Source organism: Dermacentor variabilis, chromosome 5 (genome assembly GCF_050947875.1).
Source record: "Dermacentor variabilis isolate Ectoservices chromosome 5, ASM5094787v1, whole genome shotgun sequence".
Taxonomy (NCBI): Eukaryota; Metazoa; Arthropoda; class Arachnida; order Ixodida; family Ixodidae; genus Dermacentor; species Dermacentor variabilis.
The window spans coordinates 2,717,192-2,741,624 of NC_134572.1; the positions used below are offsets into that span (position 1 = coordinate 2,717,192).

At 49.2% G+C, this 24,433-nt stretch overlaps 2 protein-coding genes across 4 annotated transcripts in view; both read right to left on the reverse strand.

Moving 5' to 3' along the window:
• The window catches only part of LOC142582172 (uncharacterized), a 673,231-nt gene that overhangs the window by 78,157 nt on the left and 570,641 nt on the right, over nt 1-24,433 (reverse strand). The window lies entirely within an intron of this gene.
• Nucleotides 2,838-4,713, reverse strand: LOC142582073 (uncharacterized). The gene is made up of 2 exons (XM_075691486.1): nt 3,894-4,713; nt 2,838-2,896 (listed from the first exon to the last, which is right to left on the reverse strand). Exons 1-2 carry the CDS (start codon nt 4,711-4,713, stop codon nt 2,838-2,840), a joined length of 879 nt encoding a protein of 292 aa, XP_075547601.1.

Here is a 24,433-nt window from a genome sequence, read left to right on the forward strand (position 1 = left end):
CATCATCGCAAGCCGGGGACCATGAGGAATGATTGGCGTCTTCTTGAAGAAGCTCTGTCAGTGGTGCCATAATCGAAGCGAAATTTCGAATAAAGCGGCGGAAGTACGAGCAGAGGCCAATGAAACTGCGCAAGTCCTTTAGTGACCTTGGCCTCGGAAATTCTAACAGCACGGAGCTCAGCGGCATCAGGGAGAACGCCGTCCTTCGACACGACATGTCCGAGAATTGTCAGCTTGCGTGCGCCAAAGTGACATTTTTTCAGGTTTAGTTGGAGGCCAGCGTCACTGAGACAGCGTAAAACCTGCTCCAAGCGATGAAGGTGAGTGGGAAAATCTGGTGCAAACACTACTACATCATCCAAGTAACACAGGCACGCGTTCCATTTGGGGCCTCGGAGAATAGTGTCCATCATCCACTCAAAAGTCGCGGGCGCGTTGCAAATCCGAATGGCATCACACGAAATTCGTATAGGCCACCTGGTGTGATGAAAGCAGTTTTAGGCTTATCGTCAGCAGCCATAGGCACCTGCCAATAACCAGAGCGCAGATCGAGGGAGGAAAAGAACTCTGCGCCTTGTAAGCAGTCTAGGGCGTCGTCGATCCGCGGCAATGGATAAACATCCTTTCGGGTTATTTTGTTTAGGCGACGGTAATCCACACAAAAGCGGATCGAGCCATCTTTCTTTTTAACTAAAACTACTGGCGATGCCCGTGGGCTGTCGGATGGTTCAATGACACCACGCTTTAGCATGTCACCTACTTGCTCATCAATCACGCGCCGTTCGGTCGACGATACGCGGTATGGTAGCTGCCGTAGCGGTGAGTGAGAACCGGTGTCAATCCGGTGACATACAGTCGTCGTTCGGCCCACAGAAGTGGTACGGCTGTCAAAAGCAGGGCGAAATTTCTCGAGGAGACGAAGAAGGTCATGGCGTTGCTTCGGGTTTAAGGCATTGTCGATGACATGGTTGAAAACGTCTTCAGGTGATATGGCAGTCACGGGACTACAGTAGAGGGTGTTGACCTCTGACGATCCAATAGGAAGTTGCAACGTGGTATTGGTGTTGTAAGGCTCCACAGTGCCGAGAGATACACCGCGAAGCAACCTAATCGGGAATGGGAAGTAATTGTATACAGGAAGGTGAGTCGCGCCAGCTTGAAGGCCAAGCAGCGCAGTTGGGATTGGTGAGAGGTGGCGATGAACGAAAGCAGTCGAAGGTGTGAAGAGTACGTAGCGTCGGAGGCCACGTAACAGAATACAGGTGCTAGAATGGATGCGTGTGGAGGTATTTGGATGTCGTCAGTGAGGGACAACTTGGTGCACGAAAGCGAAACGTCATCAGATATGGCATTGCCAAGCGAAGAGAAGGCGACTTCTGCACGGGAGCAATCAATGACAGCTTGGTGACGGGAGAGAAAATCCCAGCCTAAAATAATATCGTGGGAACAGTGGGGAAGAACGACTAACTCGAGTGCGTAGAGCACTCCTTGAATTTCAAGTCTGGCGGTGCACGCAGCCACCGGCTGGACGTGCTGTGCTGTGGCCGTGCGGAGCAAAGGACCGAAGAAAGGCGTCGTGACTTTTCGTATTGAGCGGCAAAGTTTTTCGGCAATTACAGCTATGGCGGCACCTGTGTCAATGAGGGCAAGCACAGGGACACTTTCAACAGCGACATCAATAACGTTAGGCGGCGAAAGAAGAGTGGCGCAGTTCCTGAGTTCTTGCCTCAGGAACTGCGCCACTTAGTTTTCCGTGTCAGCAGGAGAGGGACGTCGACGCATCGTGGAGGGCGAGCGACGACGAGGAGAAGGAGAACGGCGGTCAGAAACTTGACGAAGGCTTGGGCGGGGAAAGGGGTAAATCGCGGTCAGGAGCGTAAGGCAACGGATGGTCGTACGCGGCTGTGCGTGGGTCGTCAGGTGGATGAAGTGGACGGCGGCGGCACAGGCGTGCAACGTGACCAGGAATACCGCACGAATAGCAGGTGGGCCGATTGTCCGCTGTACGCCAGGGATTATTTACTCGATGGACTGGAGGTCGTGGCGGCGTGGGGGTAAAAACAGGGCTAGGCGTCGGAGGCGGAGCCCGGAAGGTCGGTGGTCGGGGTCGTGCGACGGCGTCGGCGTAAGTCAATGGGGCGGTGAGTTGAGGCGCCCGTTCCAGAGGAAGGACCTCGGACACTTGTTCGAGGTCCTTCGAGAACGTGTCGTAGGGTCGGACTAATGGACGAACTAGACTCCGGTGGGTTGGAGATGAGGGAGAGCTGGCGAGCAACTTCTTCCCGGACGAAAGCTTTGATTTGCGAGAGGAGGGCGGCATCTCGAAAAGGAGCGGTCAAGCCGGACAACGGTTCCTGATGGGGAACAGGACGGCGGGTGAGGAGGCGTTGACGGCGGAGCTCGTCAAAGCTTTGGCACAGTTCAATAACTTGGTCAATAGCAGAGGGCCTCTTTGAAATGAGCATCTGAAGCGCGTCGGCGTCGATATCCTTCATGATATGCTTGATTTTATTGCCCTCAGTCATGGATACATCGACGCGTTTACAGAGATCAACGACATCTTCGATGTAGCTGGTAAAGTTCTCACCGGGCTGCTGAGAGCGCAACCTCACACGCTGTTCGGCACGAAGCTTTTGAACAGCAGGGCGGCCGAAGACTTCACTGAACTTTGTCTTGAACACCGTCCAGCTTGGGACTCTGCTTTCGTGGTTCCGAAACCACAAGTGGGATTTCCGGTGAGGTAGAAAGGGACGGTGGTAAATTTCATGAAGTCATCCCATTTGTTGTTCCGACTGATGCGTTCGTATGATGACAGCCAGTCATCAACTTCGTGGTCGTCAGTGCCGCTGAGGACAGGAGCGTCCCGCTGGCGGAACGTGCCGGGGCACACGGTACCCTGGGGAGCAAGCAGGTGGGGGTAAGCTCGTGGCGCTTTCGGTGGTCATGATGGCAGGGAGAGTCCGGCTGCGCAATTCCAGGATCGCAGGAGCCCCAGCAAACCTCGACCAATTATGGCGAAGAAGTTCGACACGGCTGTGGACGACACGAAGGACGCGGACAAGAGGACGCAACAGCGTAGGCTTAGCCAGTCACACCAGGAACAGCGTCTAGCCCGAGCCCCACTTCAGTAGCCCTGGCGATACGGCTGTGGAGCTCGGCACGGCGCACTTCTTCTTCCTTACAGTTCCAACGTTGGCAAAGGGTAATAATCTGTTCTCAGACAACGGTTTACAGTCACTTTGTAGTCTCCGCATATGCGAACTTTGTTGTTAGCCTTGGGTACGATTACTAGGGGCGTAGCCCAATCGCTTTGCTGTACAGGCACCAGTACTCCCGATTCCAGTAGTGAATGCGATTCCTGTGCTACGACGTCCCTGAGTGCAAATGGCACAGGTCGATGCTTACAGAAAACAGGTGTACTACTGTCTTTTAGCACTAAGTTCACCGATGTGTCAGCTATCAGTCCTAGTGCCGGCTCAAACACTTCCGAAAATTTTTCGATGACAGCGGCTGATTTATCAAGACCGATATTACAGACGCTCGTCCAATCCAGCTTCAAAGCCTCTAGCCAATTACGTCCCAACAACAAGTGTTGCACATTTGTGGTGTTTGGACTACAATTAAAGGCAGGGTCGCTGTTTGGCCATTGTGCTCTACGCGCACCGTTAACTTGCCTGTAATTGCCAGCGGGACACCTCCGTACGTTCTTAGCCGTAAACTACAACTTTCTAGAGGTAAATCAGACCAATATTGCCGGTACATCTCTTCTGGTACGATAGACACAGATGCTCCTGTGTCAGCTTGTATTTTGACATTCCTACCTGCCACCGTAACTTTCACAATGTCATTACTGTTACATGAAAAAATATGGCTCAGCAAAATATCGTCCTCACCACTTATACTGTCCGAGTCACAGGAGCCTTCTAAACCAGTGCTCTCTTCAAGGGCGTGTACTGAACGTGGCGTCGTTCTGCAGACCCTTGCCAGGTGTCCCACCTTTTCGCAGGCACGGCATCGATATTTGCGAAAGGGGCAGGTTGCGGCGGTATGCGTTGATCCGCAACAGAAACAGTCAGTTGATTCGGCTTGCCGCCCCGTGTTCTTGCTCGCTGCCCGTCTTGTCCACGCGGTGACCTCGGGTTTTCTTTGCTGGGGTTGCTGGACCAAGTTCACCTCGCTGAGGTCTTTAGGGTGTACCTTCCTTGTTTCGGTGCGAGCGAGTTCCCCGCTTTTGGCAAGGTCATAAGCAGCTTGGAACGTCAGGGTACTCTTCTTGAGGAGCTCGGCTTGTGCTGTTTCATTTGTCAGATCGGCCACGAACCGACCCCGCAAAGCGTAATCCGGGAATTGCCCGAACTCACAGGATGCAGCCAACCTTTTCAGTTCTAATGCAAACATAGCAACTGGTTCGTTTTTGTGATGCGACCTACGGTTGAACCGGAACCTTTCCGCTATCACCAAGGGCTTCGGTGAATAGTGCCCTGTGAGAGCCCTGACCAGTTCGTCGTATGTTTTGGCTTCGGGCTTCACTGAGGCCAACAAATTCTTCAACGTGTGGTAGGCCTGTTTTCCAATGGCCGTCACAAAAGTGGATACCTTCAAGTCGTAGCTGACCTGGGTGGCACGGATGTAGTGTTCAAAGTGTTCCACATAACATTCGAAGTCATCGTCTCCCTCGTCCGTGAACGGCTCGAAGCGGCCGAAGGAAGCCATGCTGTAGTATTCCGCCTAGACGCCTGCAATTCCCAAATTGCTTGAGCCGCAACCAGCGCTCCAGCCGTGGCCTGGTTATCATCCGCTATGAGAATCCCATCTTCGTCGCCACTGTTGTGTCTTCAAGTACGCAGCAGCCAACTTGCAAGAACACATGTTTATTGCCACTTGCAATACAACGGAAAAGAACCACAAGGCACTTACCTGGTCGTCTTATATAGCTATACAGAGCCACTAATCAGTGACATCACAGACACAAGCACGTGCGCTCTATCTAAGATACACAATTCAAGACTTCAGTGACGTCAGAGTGCCACTACCGGTTCTATCTTAGAGGTGATGACACAACAATTTCAGTACAGTGCATGTACAAGATCGGCAACTTAGTTTTTTTCCCGTCAGATTGGAAATGATGTGCCCGTTTGTTCGCGTAAATTCGCAGGGAATCCACCTACGGCTAGAAATACAATATACAAGGCTGCGAACACGAGGATTGAGCCACTTAATGTGTGGAAATAGCATTCAAAAGAAAAAATTCACTGATATAACAAAATTTTCTCCAGTCTGTTTTCTTTTTCTCATCTCTGCCACTAATGTAGACAAATTTGGCAGCATCCGTGTAGGCTTAAACTATTTATCTAAGAACAATGGATATCTGAAGTCTAAATTCAATTAGTTGGACTAAGTGTGCGATAAACTACGGCAGAATATTCAATTCGCTTGAACAAATGAAGAAGAAAAAAGATATTGTCACGTTCCACGACAAAGCCGAAGGAAGTCGAGGTGTGCACGAGGAGCTGGCCGCTGCTTGTCGGCCTTGCATGACTATCCGTTGCTCTACGCTTAGCATCTTGCAAATGAACCCATCCCATCCGCAAAAATTTTGGTGGACGTGCTCGGTAGTTCACTCTAGACGACCAACCCCTTCGACGCAGCAAACGGTCGGCCGGGATACCACCGCTGACATGAGGGATTCGGACCGCGCGGAAACCGCGCAAGAAAACCTTCGCCCAAAGCAAGCTGACTACTGGACACCTCATCTCAAAGCACGCGCATTCTCAGGCAAAGCGAACGAGGACGTCGAAGATTGTCAGAGCCGCCACAATGAATGGAGCGCCTCTGCGCAGTTCTCTAACATTGCCTTTTTCCTTGCCGGAACTGCCCTTATGTAGTTCGACAACAACGAGGGCTCGCTGACGACTTGGGAAAGCTTCGTCGAAGAGATAAAGAAATGCTTTAGTGATTCGCTTTCGAAAAAGAGAAGGGCTCGGCAGACACTTTAACGACGAGCGCAGTTACCGGAGAGACGTGCACTACCCCCATTGAGGAAATCTTGAAGCTTTGCAGAATTGTGAATGCAAGTATGCCGGACGAGGAGAAGGTTGGACACCTACTCAAGTGAATTGCAGAAGATGTACGCAGTTTTTTCTATCTCTAAGGAAGACCTCACTACCCTTTCCGACTTAAGGCGTGACTGTCGTACGTTCGAGGCTCTTAAAACACGCCGCATTGTTCCCAAGTTTGGTCGGCTGAACAACGTGACCAACGTAGCAAGTGTGGACGTAGCTTCCTCTAACGGCCTACGTGATTCTCCGCCACGGTGCTTCATGCGTTGTGATTAGTAATCGTGGACGACAGTTCACTGCGGACGTTGTTAAAGAACTACTACGTCTTTGTAGATGTGATTACCAGCACTCGACCCCTTACCCCCGCAAACCAACGGCGTCACTGAGCGCACCAACATGCTTACCATGTATGTCTCCACAAATCACAATACTTGGGGCTATATTTTACCATTTGTTACGTACACTTACAATAGTGCCAAGCGTAAGGTTGCAGGTTATGTGCCTTTCTTTCTTCTGTATGCTAGCAACTCCCAAAGCTTCATCGACACCATCATCGGTCTCCACATGATGACTCTGCAATAGTCCAGACGTTATGTCGTGCCGAAGAAGCCCGTCGAGTGGCCCACCTACTGACTCAGTCCTCTCAAGATCGTGCCAAGGCTCGTTATGACGCTCGACATGTGCTCGTCACATTTGCTCCTGGGAACTTTGTTTGGCTGTGGACACCTGTACTGAAAAGGGGGCTGTACACAAAATTTCTGTCACGATACACCGGCCCATACGTCATACTGCAAGACTTGAATGACGTGACATATGTCATCGCAAGAGTGAATTCGCACAACGGGCTATCACCTGAAACGGAAGTCGCGCACGTCGCCCGACTCAGACTGTGCCACCATCGGGCTATGCCTCTCGCTCGGAGAGCTTCGTCTGCCCCCGGAGAAGCTGTCACGCTGCACGACACAGCCGAATGAAGAGAAAGTAAAGGTGTGCACGAGGAGCTGGCCGCTGCCTGCCGGCCTTGCATGAACCGTCCTGTACCTTGCTCTACGCTAACCATCTGTCATCTTGCAAATGAACCAATCCCATCCATAACAATATGGTTCATCCCTCTTTCATAGCAATCGGTAGAACAAGAAAGTGAAACGTGTCTCCACAGTAGCTGCCGCTTGTTTGCTTCGCAAACTCACAGTCAGCTGCAGCGAAAGGCGCACAGTTTCTTTTTCGGCTACGGTGTTCCAGGTTTGCTTGGCGCGCAGCGTTCTGTTGCCGAGAGGCGTCCTGTTGCCGGGTCGCTTCGGCGAAAGTACGAGCAATGCGTCCTGCGATGCAATAACGGCGTCATTTTCTGCCAGGCCACCTACGCGACTTCGTGTGGCGCCTAGCGTGGCAAGTGCTTCCAACTTGTGGCAGGTTAGAGCCGTGGGGCCTTGTCCCACCTTCGCAGTGTCCAAATTGCCCACTTCAAGAATCCAATAAACATGTGTTGCTGCAATGCTTCGTTGCCAGGGTAGCTTGGAGGGCCGTGCATACTGGTTTCTGTGGCGTTGGAATTAACCACCTTATCACTTCTGGGCGCTGCTCACGTGGCCGCTTTGCGCGACTTTTAATTGCTGCGGGGCCTTTTGTCTATGGCGTAACCGGTGTTAGGCAGTTGGCGCGGGACGTCGTCGCGCGCTCTGTTTCCACTTCTGGGAAGACTCCACATTGAACTATTGTCCTTTCTGTCAGAGGTGTTGTTCTTCCTTGGGGAAGAAGAGTTCCTTCGACAGTGGTCATGCCGTTTCCTGTCTGTGCCTGATAGACGCGTACGGGTAAATTTCCGACCGGCCTGGTTCTTGTAGCCAGGCCATCAGAGGTGTTCACTGAATGTGTAGAGAATGTTGGTGCCTGTGACTTTTGTGTGTGCGTGATCTCGTATACCTGATCATTTTTGTATATACCTATCTCATAGCAATAATTCAAAATTATGTAAAATGTCTCTGTCGCATCATCATTGTACATAACCATTTTGTACACTGTATATATCAACATCATTTTATATAACCTGACAGTTAGTTTCTGTGTAACTGTGTGTTGCGTGGGCCTGTGTGGTTATGTCTTAGAGAGTGAGGACTTGGACACTTCTTTGAAAACCTGCCGTGTATACAGTGCTTGGTACTTAGTATATGTGATCGTCCTAGTGGAATTGTGCCGTGATTGTGACTCGGTGTTCGTATCGTCTCTTGTTGAATAAACTTTTTCTAAACACAGCATTTTGGTACGGCTACGTAGTGTCTTAGGCAGCCAGTTGAGTTGCGACGCGCTCAGCTTCAGGAATGCGAGTGGCAAAGTTCGCATTGAACGCCGCGAACGCGCCAAGGCGTTCTGATTCACGCTGGCGTCTCTCGCCGGACCAAAGGGAGGAAGATTTGCCCTTCGACGTCATTGCCTTTCTGTACTGTTCAGCGCCGCAGTTTAGTTCGTGCCTTCGGAAGCGAAGCAGTAGGCGGCGTGTAAGCACTGCTAATGCATGTTTAAGCTGCTCTCTGTAGGCTACGAGACATCACAGGCTAATAGGAAGTGATATCCAAATCATGTGCGGAAACTGTGCCGTCATCACAGCAAGAGGCCAACACCGCCTACACCAGGTATACACCAGGTTGGAGCCACCGCTGCGCTGCGACTACCGAAGCGCCCACTATGGGCGTTCGCTAGTGTCATGATGCAGTACTTCGCTTCATCGCGCCTATGTGGCGGCGCCACTCCTGTCAACAGAGCATATTTTACGCTTTCGCGCAAACGTCACATTCATTACATGTAGCTGATGGCAGACCCCGGCATAAAACACTTCCGTGTTTAAAAAGTCACAGGACTGCGCGGCCCACGCAGCACAGTCACAGCGTAAGCTGGAGGAGCGGCTCCATAGGTGTTCCATTCTCGGCAACATGCACTAGAGGGTCTTCGTGGCGAAGCCTGTTCGCGTCGTTTTCACGAGAACAATCTAAACTGTCCGCCCGGCGTCGACGGCGCGCTGCTGCTTGTGCTGCTCTGTGCACAGTGGTCTGCTGAGCCCGACGTTACTAGGTTGCAGCAGCGCGCAGCTCTAAGGGTCCCTTGAGCAGCGGTGCGTACCTTGCAAGGAGGCGCCGTAACGTGTACCGAAGAGTAAACACGGGCATCCAGACTACGCGGCACACATGTCACATCCCTTGACATATGGCACGATACGATGCTGTTGATGACGATGATGATTTTGCAGCTTAACATCAAAAAATGCTTATTAGCTGCCTGTAAGCTTACCATATTAGGCCACGTCGTATCCAAAGAAGGCGAGCTTCCGGATCCTGCAAAACTGCGCGCTGTTGCGGAGTTCCCCAAACCCACCAACCTGAAGACACTACGCAGTTTCGTCGGCCTCTGCTGCTATTTTCGCCGCTTTGTTAAGAACTTCGCTATGATCATCGCCCCTTTGAATCAACTGCTGGCCCTATCCACCTGGTCGAAAGCACGCGATGACGCGTTCACGACCCTTCGCCATCTGCTCACCTCACTTCCAATTTTATGACATTTTGACCCCGCTGCCCCGCTGAGGCACATACGGATGCTAGTGGAGTCGGCCTTGGGGCGGTTCTTGCCCAACGCAAACGTGATCTTGAGGAATACGTCGCTGCTTATGCTAGCCGTACGCTGACAAAGTCGGAGCTAAACTACACTGTAACAAAAAAGGAGCGTTTAGCCATACCCTGTGCTCTTACGAAATTTCGACCTTACTTAGACGGCCATCAATTTTATGTAGTAACGAACCACCATGCGCTGTGCTGGCTCTCTTCATTGAAAGACGCCTCTGGCCGCCTCGCACGCTGGGCGCTCCGTTTGCAAGAGTACGACATCCGGGTCGTGTACCGCTCTGGACGCAAGCATGCCGATGTCAAAGCTCTCTACCACTCGCCCATTTCACCTGACGCGCAGTCTTTGCCCACTCAACTTCGTCCTGTAAGCATTTGCCATCGATGACATGCGCTCTGAGCAGAGCAAAGACCTGTGGATTTCTAAGCTTTTGGAGTTTCTCGCTGATCCTGCCACTTTTAAAGCATCTAGGACGCTACGGCGGCAGTCCCATCACTTTGCTGCTCGCGACCAACTCCTCTACCGTCGCAGCTATCTCCCCGAGGGTTTGCCATGGCTCCTCGTAATACCGCGTCAGCTTCGGGCTGATTTATGCGCATCGTTTCACACTGATCCCCAATGTGCACACGGTGGCGTGTTAAAGACCTACACCCGCCTTACGCTCAGGTATTACTGGCCTGGCATGTACAAGTTCCTACGCAAATACGTCCGCTGCTGTCTCGAATGCCAGCGCCGAAAGTCGGTCCCTACTTCCACTGCCGCACCTTTGCAGCCGTTTCCTTGTCCTTCCCGTCCTTTTGATCGCGTTGGAATCGACCTTTGCGATCGACTTCCTTGTACAGGGGCTGGCAACCGCTGGATTATTGTTGCAGTGGATCATCTCACACGCTGTGCAGAAACCGCTGCACTTCCATCTGCCACTGCCCAAGACGTTGGATAATTCATAATGCGGTATTTTGTTCTTCGTCACGGAGCCCCTCGGGAGCTTCTTAGTGATCGAGGCTGCGCTTTTCAATCTGAAGTCGTGACGTCGCTTCTGAAGGAGTGTCACATCATCCACAGGACCACTAGCGCATACCATCCGCAAACGAACGGGTTGGCGTTACAATTTATTGGTATCCCCCTTTGAAACGGGGAGGTGACAAATAGCCACCTAGCCTGCTTTAGTGAACCAGCTACAGCCACATGGAGCATGCTACATGCAGCACCTACATGTCGGGAAAACTGGTAAAGTACAACGCAACTGCAAAGCAAATTTTGCACTCACCGACACTATGCGGCGCGCACGTCACATCGCGCTACAAGTGGCACGATACGATACTAACGATAATGATGATTATTTATCGGCGTTCCCTTTGAAAGTGGGTGGTGACATAGTCACCTAAGCAGCTTGATTTGCTCGAGTATGCTATTCTCGTTTTTTATCGTAGCATTTTTGTATACATCTCCTTACAGTTCTTCTTCCTTAAGCTTTCTCTATCTACCTGGTCCCACAACTTAGGCGGCTGCTACACGGCATGCCTTCTGGTGTAATAATATATGCAACTGCAATGCAAAGTCTGCACGTCTCAAGTGTGTACACGGAGCGAATGCCACATCTCCTCGCACGCTAGGACGCGTCTATAGTTTCCGCCGCAAGCTAGCGAGCGCAGGCGCGGCTCAGCGGGCTGACTCCCGCGCAGCGGGCACGGGCTTGATCCCGGCGGTGCCTGGGTATTTTTATTCCCATTCCCGGTGGCAGGTGCGACGGCAGCGGCGAACAACATCGCCAACCGAAACTGCTATCGGTATGAGCCCATGACAGCTTACCCTGTAAAAATAATGGAAGCGAGTTGCACTATACCTTAACGAACGGACAAATTGTGAACAATCTTTCCAGAATTTATTTGCTGCCACTTTATTTAGGTACCGCAAGAACTTGTCGAAAATTCATTTAATTTCTGTTTTTCCATTAAAATGATCAGGCACAGGCAGTGCAAAACGGCACATCAGTGACCGCTGTCGAAAATCTGCACATTCTTGTGCAGCAACGAAATATTGTAGGTGACTTTGCCTCTAAGCATGTCTTCTGCTCTTCAAAAATGTAACCAAGTGTACCGAAACTCCTCTCATTGATTTCTCTTGTCATTGCTTTGCGAAGGCTAGCTTATATACCTGAAGACAGTCTAGTAAATTGTTCTGCAGAAGGTCTCGCACCAACGAAATAGCTTTCAATCACTTCAGCACAATTGCAATGAAAATAAATTTCAAACTCTTCGTCATTTTGATTCGACTCTGCGATTGCTGGGAACTTTTAAAGTTTGCTTTTCGCCGCCGCTCCCAACCACCCAAATACGGGGATGGTGTCAGACTCGCAGTGATCGAACGTCGGGTCGTCCATGTACGCCTGAGCACAATCAACTCTAGGAATTAGAGGTTTTAATTGGCTGAGAACAATGTTGACCAGAGTTTTTTAGTGTTGCGAAGACAAAAATTTCGGCAGAGCCTATTTTAATATGGCTATCGAAGATAATGTGATTAGCATTCACGCAATGTAGCGACCACGTATTGTCACACCGCATTGACTAAGACACATTTATTCAGAATCTGTAGTGGCCCTCCTGAAATTTCAAGGGCTTCGGCTATATGTGACATACACTGCCTGCATGATTGGCCCGCTTTGTTATCACCATCGCTTGCCAAGGTTAAAATTAAATTCTGGGGTTTTACGTGCCAAAACCACGATTCGATTACGAGGCGAAGTGAAGGACTCCGGAAGCTTGGACCACCTTGGGTTCTTTAATGTGCACCGAAATCCAAGTACATGAGTGCTTTTGCATTCCGCCCACATCGCCGGGATTCGATCCTGTTACCTCGTCCTAAGCAGCCCAAACCATAGTTACTAAGTAACCACGGCGAGTGCTTATCAAGGTTATCTCACGACGGCAGCACGCCGACGGCTCATGCAGTTACGACGATGGAATTACGAAGAAGCAATGACGCCCATAGAACAAACTGCACATTATGAAGACGACGGCATGACTCTGAAGTGATCACGATAGATAACCATGGCGCAATGACAATGCCATGACGATTTATTTATTATTTACACAATACTGTAGGCACCAATGCTGCCCAAGCAGGAGAGGGTTCACAAATGATGCTTTTTCAACAGTTTTACAAATGAAACATAAGATGTGCATTGAACAACACATTCCGTTAAATGATTCCATTCTTCGCTCGTAAGTGGAAAAAAATGATTTCTGAAAGATTTTAGTGCGGGCAAAGTATGACCGGACTACATTAGAAAGACCACAATGGGGGCATAACCGCGATTGATTGAGAAATTATAACGGAATGAAGGAGAAATTATGATGAATGAACGACGGAGGCAGTATGACGACGACGGAATGACAAATGAATGACATTTGATGTCGACGGTGCGGCAGCAGCGTGAGGACGGTTAAATTAATGAATTAAATTACGGGGTTTTACGTGCCAAACCCACGATATGATTATAAGGCACGCCCTGATTCACATTGACCATCTGGGGTTGTTTAACGTGCACCTAAAGTTAAGTACACGAGTGTCTTTGCATTTCGCCCCATCAAAAATGCGGCCGCCTTGACCGCGATTTGATCCCGCGACTTCGTGCTTAGCAGCGCAACAAATCCACTAAGCAACCTCGGCGGGCAGCTTGAGGACGGTGTCCAGGCGACAATGGAATGACGAGAAGTGTACCACGATGGTGGCGTGACGACGACTGTATGAAGAAATTGGTGACACGACGGCCGTATGAGGAGAATGTGCTGACTAAGCTGGATTGACGAATCCCTCGAACCTGAAAGTGTGCCACATGCTCTTGATGTTCTTAAACAAAACGGTTTCGGACTCCAATTCACGCATAAAGTCCCAAAACATGGCATACTGCTATACTTAGGTTTAAAGCTAACCTTCGAGCAGGACCACAAGTGTTGGCAGTACTCCGCTAGAAAGGAGAAGCCCCTGTTGAACTACAGGTCGTGCTACTCAAAACTTGTAAAATATGGGATAGTAGCCGGCTGCATGAGTATGGCAGCCAAGAAGTGTTGTCGTCATAAGATGAACAGTAGTCTCGAGGCACAGGTATATCGATGCAGGGAAGTTGGTTTCAAGGACTCGGTCCTTGTCTCATTTGCAGGCAAAATCCTCAGGGAGTTAAAGCCTTCCAAATGCAAGTTGGAGCAGCATAGTAGCCCAGTTGAAAGGAGTAAAAAAGTAGCCGTAATGCCATATGTTCATTCTCTGTCACACATATTTAAAAAAGTAGGGGCCATTTATGGTGCCAAAGTTTTGTTGTCTGCTCCTAATAAAGTTGATAAGGTAGGATCAGCTGCCCAAAGAAAGAAAGAAGGAACAGGAAAGAATACAGCGTGTAAAATAAGCCATGGGAAAGAACCTGTGCCCTGTAAGATTGTACCAAATCCCTTAGTCATGCGGCCTTTCGTAGATAGGGAAGAGAGGCCGATGAATTAATGTAAGGCTATCGGAGCACCAGAATTCTTTAGACAAATCTACAAACCTGGCAAAGCATTGTTTTGAATGTGAAATATAAACCGTTCTTTGATGACACAAAAATCCTGTTTATGCGCAATGATAGCATTACGAGGGAAGTGACGGAAGCATTTCACATAATGAGGAAAGGCAGTGGCGGTGTTAGTCAGCCTTCCGTAACTTTATCTTTGAAGGTAGTGGGCTTGCTGAACCGGGTTGAATAACGGTGTTAATCTCACCCGCGACCACGAGGCAATGTGTTGGGGAATGACAAGTGCTTTTATTCACATCGAGTAGGCCCGCACGCTTGATGTAAGACATTGAAAAGCCATCGTGCTTTTTTTTTCTATAAACGAATTTTTAAAGGGGCCCTGAACCACCCCTCGGGCTTGGTGAAATAACATAATCCGCGGGTAGCATACGCTGTTGTGAACATCACAGCCAAGTTCTGTTGTCGTACGCAGTCCGTGGAGCTCGCAAGCGGAGCGCGAAGTCACCTTTTTCTCAAACGCTCTCGTTTCAAAAACCCCATGTTCCTCGCTGTTTTCTTCGTGCTGTATTTCGTCATAAAGCACAATACAATACGCGGCTGCTATTGGTCGCTGCGCGCGGCTACACCGCGGCCACCGCGAGGTGCCGCCACGAGTCCAGTGGCTAAGGGCACTGCGGCTCTTTGATGACAGCTGCGTTTGGATTCCGTTCAGCGCGGCATAGGCACCAAATCGGAAAATTGAACTGCGCGCCGCAGTGACGTCTCCGCCGTAGCCTTCGCAGTGCAAGGAATTGGAGTAGGAAGGGTAGCACAGCTGAGGCCGAGTTTGATTGCCGGTAACTCCGCTTCTACTGAACGCGTCGAAGTATTTTTTGCGGCAAAGTGGTTCTGAAATAGCCCATCTTCACTTCAAATGTCTTTCTCCACTTCAATAAAAAGTGTTTCAGGGCCCCTTTAAGTCAGCGCTGTATGTGGCCTATCCTCTATTCTATTGTCTGGTGTGCCTTTTGAGTGCTGTTTTTAAAGGTTGTCGAAAACCATCAACTCGCTCAATCTGCCGTTCTTCTTCAGTTCACAGAAGCTGTTGCATGTTTGCTGCATCTAGACACGGTCTGCTGCAGCGAAAGGCGCATGACTTGCGGGTCGGCGCCTGTGTTGCAGGATGGATTCGCGCGTGGCGTCTTGTTGGCGAGTTGCGTCCTGCTGCAAAGTCGCTTCGGTGAAGGTACGAGCATTTGGTACGGCTCTGTAGTGTATTGGGCAACCAACTCAGTTGCGACGCGCTCAGCTTGAAGAATGCGAGTGTCAGAGTTCGCAGTGTGCGCCGCGAACGCGCGAAGGCGTTCCGCTTCGCGCTGCCGTGTCTCTCGCCAAACCAAAGCGAGATTCGCCGTTCGACGTCGTTGCCTTTCTGCACCGCTTAGCGCAGCAGTTTTAAAGCGAAAGCTTTACTAGCCGCGAACTTGCGATTTCGCCGCGGCGGTGCTCCGAGGAGGCACATGACGTCACAACGCGCGCCTCGCCGCGGATATTAAAACGAAAGCTTTACTCGCCGCGAACTCGCGATTTCGCCGTGGTGGTGCTCCGAGGAGACACATGTCACAAAGCGCGCCTCGCCCAAAGCCACCTAGAAAAAAATGTAAAGCCACCGCATCCGTGAGCCGTGAGCGATAAATCACGGCAGGCACTTCATAAATAAAAAGCAACTTCCAAGATGGGCTGGGTGGGAATCGAACCAGGGTATCCGGAGTGTGAAACGGAGACGTTACCACTGAGCCAGAAGTTTTCTTTTTTTTTTCTTTATTGCCGGAAGTTTCACCAAGCTAACAAAAAGGGCATCATTTCTTGAAATAAGGTAAGCGATACATAAATATACACTCACACACATTCAACTTTGTGCGCATGCATATTGCGCGGTTAGTCACATTGTGGCTGGTCATGTCAAGTTTAAAATTCCTTTAATGTGGCGAGGGGCTCAATCCTCGCCAGCCAATCCGGAGGACATTCTTGTTCTTTAATTACATCAATGAACTTGGAAATAGCTTCCCGGAAGAGCAGCCGCGCAGGCCGGCTGTCAGGCTCACAAAAGAAACCGGCCATTCGAGCCCTCCATAAACAGTGGAGGCCCATTAGCATAATTAAGTCCAATGGCATGCCATCCTCATTTTCTACCGTCAAAAATCTAATACCTAATGGGCTTAAAGGCAATTCTTTCTGTAGTGTTCTTTGAAGAACGTCCCAAAAGAAAACCCCTGCCCAACAATGCAAAAAAACATGGTCAATTGTTTCTAATTGTTTACATATAAGGCAGTTTGCTCCCCCTGGTAAATAAAAACCCTTCTCTTGTAAAAAGGCCCGTACCGGCAAAGTTCCGGTATGGAACTTAAAGAAAAAGGATTTAGTGTTTGGCTGCACCTGCATTTTCTTAACACGCTTTAACACGTCGTTTCCCTGTCCTCCACTGTTTATGGCTCTGTACATTGGAACCGGCATAATCATGTCAACTACATCCCTGTACAATTTCTTCCGCGACACCGAAAAGAGATAATCATTAGAAAAACGTACGGACAGAAAACGGACACTGCCAACGACTTCCCTTAGTTACCCTCGAAGAGCACCAGGCATACTTAAATTGCAGACCACGTACATCGGCAGATGCTTGCTCAGTCGTAACTGGCACATTGTGCGCAGAAAGGGGTCATGCACGTCTCGAAAGAAAGAAAACCGGTTTACTAGCTGCTTCACAAAAAGATGTGACAGGCCTAAGCCCCCGTCCTTGACTCTCCTAAACAAGTTCGTGCGGCTGCACCTCTCCCATTCTGATGCCCAAATGAACACAGCAAAAACTCTGTGGAACCTTTGCACATTTAAACGAGAGCAACAGAAAACTTGCATAACGTACCATATTTTGCTTATTAAAAACAAGTTACATACAGTAGCTCTCGCAAACATCGAGAGATGAGCACCTTTCCAATCTGTTGTTCTTTCCTTGAGTCGTTTGGCCTCTTCTAGCCAATAGTCCTCATTCCGTCGGTAATGTTCGAGCGGAACGCCCAAGTATTTAGCTGGCGCTTTAATCCATCTAATGTTGGCGAACATTTCCGGTGTTGACTGCCATTCACCATGCCAAAAACCGAAGCACTTATTCCAATTTGCAAAGCTCCCTGTTGTGTTTCCGAAATGTTTAACAATGGTTGTTACCTCTGTAATGCTTTCTTTAGTTATACAGCACACCGCTACATCGTCTGCATATGCCAGGAGTTTCACTTCGGCTTCCATGAGTTTGAAGCCCTTTATGCTACTGTTTTGAATAATTGCCAAACATAAGCTTTCTAGATAGATGGCAAACAAAAGCGGGCTGAGAGGACACCCCTGGCGCACGGAACGCTCTATCTTAATGGGGGCCCCCAGTGTCTTGTTAATAATCAGCCGTGTTGAGCAGTTCCGGTACGCCAGAGCTACCCCATCAGCGATGATTGATCCTACATTCACGTACTCAAGAACTAATAGCAAAATTTCATGTGGGACAAAATCAAAGGCTTTTTCTAAATCTATCTGCAGGATGGCAACGGCATATTGAAAATCGTCACAGCACTCCAAGACGCCTCTCATCGTGTGTACATTTGTCGCAAGAGTGCGTCCCTTTATACCACAAGTCTGGTGTGGTCCTACAAGATCTTTAATTATTGACTGTAATCGGCTTGCAAGAACTTTCATTAAAACTTTGTAATCCGTGTTGGTCAATGAAATGGGTCTGTATGCTGTGACAAGCCTCAGCATTGCTTTTTGGTTCGTCTTAGGAATAAGGACGGTATGGGCTTCACAGAAAGACGGTGGTAATCTGTTGGTAGTAAAAACTTCATCAAACAACGCTTTCAACAAAGGCACCAACTCGTTCTTGAACGCTTCATAAAAGGCCGCGCCAAGACCATCCGGGCCTGGCGACTTATTAGGGCTCAGGTTATCTATAGCACTTCAGCATGCGTAATGGGTGCTTCTAGAAGTGACTTCGTTTCCGCTGATAGTTGAGGCATACGGGAAAGATAGTTTGCTCTGTATGCCTCGATATCGACTGGCTGGTATGCAAAGAGCCGCTCGTAATGCCGGTGAAAAGCACCTGCGATGCTCTCCCGGTCATTCAGTTCTTGTCCATTCTCTTCAATCACTTCTATTTCGTTTCGCCGCGCATGCGTCTTCTCGATACCTAGCGCCCGTTTCGTGGGCGTTTCACCCACGGCCCATGATTGTGCTCTGGCTCGAACGAGCGCCCCGCGATAGCGGTTCTCCTCGAATTGTTCCAGCTGTTGTTTTATCCTAAGTAGGTCTTCTTTAAAAAGACCTGGCGCTTTGCTTTCCAGCGCAGTTAGATTCCGCAATGTTTCCTTCAGCCCATTCTCTCTCATTTTTTCACGGTATTTCAAGACGCTGCTTCTTTCCATTGCCTTTATATTAAAACTTTGTTTTAGTAATTCCCAATCAACACCTATCTGCTTGTTACCGTCCAGTTTAACCTCGTTTATTTCTTCTGACACAAAACGGATAAAGTGCTCGTCGCGTAGTAGCGTTGCGTTAAATTTCCACAGATCCCAGCTAAAACTATTACATCTTTTTTTTTCACCCACATTGCATTTCACTAAGCAATGGTCCGAGAAAGAGATGGGTAGTACAGTGTAAGTGTTACATGCAGGTATGGTTTGAAGGGACACGTAAATCCTGTCTAGCCGAGCATGGCTAGAGCCCTGAAAATGCGTGTACTGCACCTCGCGTTGCCCTTCTAGACATTCGGCAACGTCGGCAATATCATGCTCGTCTATCAGTTCTTTTAACAATACGGTGCTCTTGTCGTTCGGTCTCTTTTTTGTCGCTCTATCCCTCCCACTCAATACGCAATTAAAATCCCCTAGCAAAACCAGTTGTTTCGTGACATTGAGATGCTTCTTAATCTCCGAAAAGAAAAAGGTTCGGTCTTTATCCGCGTTTGGTGCATAAATACAAATGACCCGCCAGTCACGCTCGCCCAACGAAAAATCGCACCACACAATCCCACCCGACACACATGAGAAATAATTTTGTATCACAAGGCTTTGCAATTTTTTAACAAAAATGATGCAGCCAGCAGATGTTCCCACGGCATGGCTAACAAACACAAAATACTTAGACGTGAAACGAAGCACCATGCCTCCGGTTTCCTCCTCCCCTTCAACTTTTGTTACTTGTACTGCCAAAACGTCAATGTCCTGGTCCACCAAGAGTCGATAGACCTGACTCTGCTTTTTCTTGGCAGCCAGTCCTCGCACATTAAGTGTGGCGAAACTAAAAGACAGGTTGGAAGCCATCATTCACTAATATTTTTAAAGGGAAACCCGAAGCATGGTGCTTACCTTTAACGTCTAGCACAACGCTAGACGTCACCATGCTTGTCCGGTTGCCCGGTGTCGTTTTGTTGCGGCGCCGGATTGTCCCCGACACGAGCCTCCCTGCCCCGACGTTCGGCACTCGCTTGTAGCCGGAGCGTCTCCCCAAAGGCGCCTTTGCAGGCGGTTCATCCGTCTTGTTTGCCTCATGGCTACCTTTGAGGTCTTCTTTTTCCAGCGGTCGCTTGACGGCCGCGCCAGCAACCGATGTATTGGTGGTCCCGTCAGCTGCCTCGTCCTTGCAGTCGGTCAGCGCGCCGACCACAACTTGCGGAAAATACTCCCCTTTCTCAACGTCTTTCTCTGCCGTTGCCGGTGTCCTCGGAGATTTATTCGGGAGTCTAGGGGGGCGATGTGTCTTCTCTGCAGCAGGTGCCACTGTAGTGGTGGTCTCCTGCAGTTTGGCCACGTCACCTGTACCTCTGGCAGCTTCCTCAGCTTCAGCGACGTCCATGGCTTCCTCTGCTGTCTTGTCACCTTCAGGCTGACCTACCGCTGCGGCATAAGAACGCTCACATTTGGCGTCAACATGCGCGAAACGTCGGCACAGAGAACATCGCGGTACTTTACAGTCGCGGCGTACGTGACCGTTTCCTTTGCAGCGCAAACACTGCATCGGCCGTCCAGGGGCGACGACGAGGGCCAGCTCACCGGCGACCCGGATCTGATGGGGCAGGTCATCCACGGTGACACCACTCGAAGTTCAACAGCACGGTCCTCGTCGTCGAGCCTTTGTCACTGATGCCTTCAACGCGCCAGCGCTCCCGGCTGACCTCCAGCACCTTGCCGAAGGCCGCAAATGCCGTCTTCACATCCTCGTCGTCGACACCGTGGAGTAGCCAGTGCAGCCGCAACTTCACCGTCCGGTCCTGCGGATCGATGATGAGGCAGCGCCGCCCCTTCACCTGAAGCTCCCTGACGGCCTGCAGACGCTTTGTTGCATCAGCGCCACACATGGTGACCGCCCAGACATGGTTTATCTGGTACGCTCCCAGCGCAACGACTTCAGGCAGCAATCCGGTAGGGCGCAGGGCGTCACGAAAATCTTCAACCTTAAAAGGCCTCGCCTGGATGTCGCCGTGTAAAAACACGGTGTTCAACGCGACACGACCCGTAGGCAGCTGCGGCAAAACAATCTGATAATCACTATCGTCGTTCTCGTTGAGCCTGTTACCGCGGGACACGCCCGCCTGAGCCGCTCCATAGGAGCTCATGATTGCACGTCCGTTCGCTGTGGTGGCCGGAAGTGCAATCCCACTGAGCCACAAGTTCGATGCTTCAAAGCGGTACAAAAGCGCCTCTAGTGAATGCGGTGTTGCCTTAGAAACGAGCTGTTTCTAAAGCTCAGGTGTGCGCCGCTTGCTCAGGCGCACGTTTCGTTGCCGCGCCGAACGCTGCGTTGCTCGACGCTCACCGCGTCCGATGCGGGGCGCGTAGTCGCTGCGCCGTAGCCCATTGTCTTAGACCCCTTGGTGGGTCGACGGGAACGCTGTCGCGTTCCACTCTTGAAGGCGAAGCTTAAGCGTCCTCCAATTTTTTCTTCTCTCTATTGTTATTCTAGGTTTCCAGACGAATAGGTTTCGTCAGCATAGTGCGCAATGCATTCGTACACGCGTGCACAATAGATGGGTCTCTGCACCTGTCGACGCGCTTGTAAATTCAACATTTTCGTCGAGCTTCATACCTGTAACGGCTAGTTCTTTTTTTATTTCAGCTCTGTGAAAAGCATTTCTTGCCATCGGATTACTTGAAGACTACATCTTACACGGACGTCAAGACAGGAAAAGTGGTCGAAGTTGCCATGAAAAACATCCGTCTGAAGAAAACTGCAGTTCCGAGCTTGTTTCCTAATTGCCTTGCCTATTTATCGCTTCCGCAAGTGTGCGTTCGAGAAGCGCCGGCTGCCAAAAGAGCGCGCTAGGAAGCCACATATTTGCAAAAAGCAATAATGCTTTCTCAGCAAACCCAAGCAGAAGAGTACGCCAAAAATCTGGTTGGTAGCTTTGCGGACTTGCTGAAGGCCTTGCCAAGCTTTCAGTGTTCGGACTTCTGGACAGTTTTGAACAAGGGCTCCAAGGTTTTCTTTTTGGACTTGTCACTTCAATCTGCTCCTGCAGTCCATACTTCGGTGATCGTGTCCACAGAGCTGCGCGTCGAAGTATTTTTTGGTGAAACGGGTGTGAGGAAGTGTGGTGATGTTTTAGTTCCTGAAAAGCTGTGCGACTTGAGAGATTTGAAAAGTGTGTTACACATGATCGAACAGACACGTAAGGATATCAGCACTGAGCGTTCTGAAAAGGCCCGTCATCTACTGACATTGCTTTCGACATTGCTAGAGGAAGTAAGTGGAAAACATTTCGCATGCGAGTTGCAAGAATGGCATTTGGAAGTGCTTAAATTCTTGAAGAGTCAGGTTGATCTTGTTTTGTATGATGCTGGCCGATATCCCCCCGATTTATTGGTTTTTGCTAGCCTTTTGTTCACAATTTCACCTCATGCATATAGATTCCTGAGAAGTTCGATGAAGCTTAAGATGCCGCATCCTGATACGATCAGAAGACTGTGTTCATCGTACGATGTACGCCCTGAAACGGAGCAGCAAGAATGTAGCTTTCTTTCCTATGCAAAGCGTATTGTAAGCACATATAAAGAGCATGAGAAGACTGTAACGTTAATGATTGATGAGATTCACCTTCAATCATTTTTCGATTACAATGCTGGGTTGGTTACTAGTGCTGCGGTAAATTCATCGACTGCAGCAAAAACTGCCCACGTATTTATGATACAGAGCCTGCTTTCTTCGAAGAAGGATGTTGTACACATCCTTCCTGTGGCACAAATCGATGCTAAGGCGCTGCACGACTTCCTTCGGAAGACTGTTCTTGATCTAGAGGCATCTGGTTTTAGAATAATCGCAGTGATCTCCGACAATAACTCCATAAACAGAAAAGCCATGTCCTAGTTCACTAAGCCGGCAAGTGTCAGCATTGTTTACCAGCATCCTGCTGACCCATCACGACCCCTGTTTTTTGTGGTGGACGCAGTTCACATAATAAAGTGTATAAGAAATAACTGGCTGAATCAAAGAAACAATGGCAAATGCATGTACTTGCCTGACCGAAGAGTGATGAGGCTGAACCAAAGATACTTACAACATCTTTCAAGGTATTATGCCAGCTGCACTAAGCCGAAAAGCATGAGCTCTTGAAGCTAGCACCAACGCTCACTTTGAAGGCACTGAACCCCTCAAACATGGAACGGCAGAACGTTAAACTGGCCTTAAAGATTTTTAACTCATCTACTGTTGCTGCTCTCAGTGTTGCAACGTTCCAGCATGCAAAGGAAACCTCTCAATATGTCGACACCATTTTGACTTGGTGGAACATTGTTAACGTCAAGATGCCAAGGAAAGGACAGCGGTTGCGAGATCAATTGCAAGGTCCAATAGTTTCATCGTCATGTCCTCAACTAGAATTCTTAGAGAGAATAGTTCAATGGCTTGATCACTGGAGAAGCCTCGAATATGACAATGGCCGCTTGACACGTGAAACGCACATAGCTTTCAGCCACACTACCCATGCCTTGCACGAACTTGCCATATACTCTCTCAAAGAGCTTCATTTCGAGTATGTTCTTTTGGGCAAATTTCAAACTGATAGCTTAGAGGATCGCTTTGGAAAGTACCGGCAATTGTCTGGTGCCAATTACCACGTGTCTATAAGGCAGATATATGAATCTGAAAACAAATTGCGTTTGCAGAAGGTTCTGGACCTGCCAGATTTGGACATTCTACTACCACCGAGCGCGAACACGTTGAAGACAAGTGTACATTCAGGAAACGGCCAGTTTCAAGTCACTGTGACCGACTCCGACATTGAGAAAAAAACGTCAAGGCTACCGGCACTAACCTATGTTGCCGGCTATTGTGCCCATGCAGCTCTAAAAAAGCTGACATGCGCATCTTGCAGTGAAAGCCTTGTGATGCAAGACGTCGATCTAGATGACCCTGAGAATGCATTAATCACGAAGATGACAAGGGGTGGCCTGAAGTTTCCACGAGCAGTTGTAGTTAATGCTGTACTCTTTACTGAAATTATATTGGACAAGCTCAGGACACCAGAATATGCCGTATGATTTTTCAGCCTTCCTAGGCAGAAAGATACTCTTGTCGGCCTTGTGTTCGCTACCCTTCATGACTTTGAGGATGTCGATGTGTGTGAATTCGGTCATCCTGCACAGGAGGTAATGGGGCATGTTGTAAGTGCTGTAGCGAATACACTGCTGAACAACTTGTGCCGCACAAAAAACGACAAATTACTCAACGCCAAGAACGACCGAAAATTGCAGACCTTGAAGGCCTGAGATGTTTCTCATTATTTATTTTTTATTCATGAAGCTCTGTTTTGTTGAACATCTACGTATGTTTGTGTTGACAGAACCCTTGTACAAAGAAACCTGTGGCGTAGCTAGGACTTATTTGCCTACATTATCAAAATTTAAACCCTGCATTTTGGCCAATTCAAATGTTATTTGAGTGTAGTGTGCTACCTGTTTATGATTCGAACTCTCCATGCTACCACAATCTATTAATTGCATGTTTTCCTTTAGGACTGAGAGTAGGCCTCTCGTTTTTTACTTACTTTTCATCATTATCTCAGTATTTTGTGAAGACCAATAAGGCCTGCAAACAAGGCGGGTGGAAATAAAATAACCACAAGAAATGGTACAACAAAGACGGAAGCTCATTCTATTTGAGAATTAGTTGTGCGTGACCCTATAATGATAAAATTTTCACAATAAAATTAACCTCGATATTCGTGTGTCTAGCGAGGACTGTTTTACGCAAC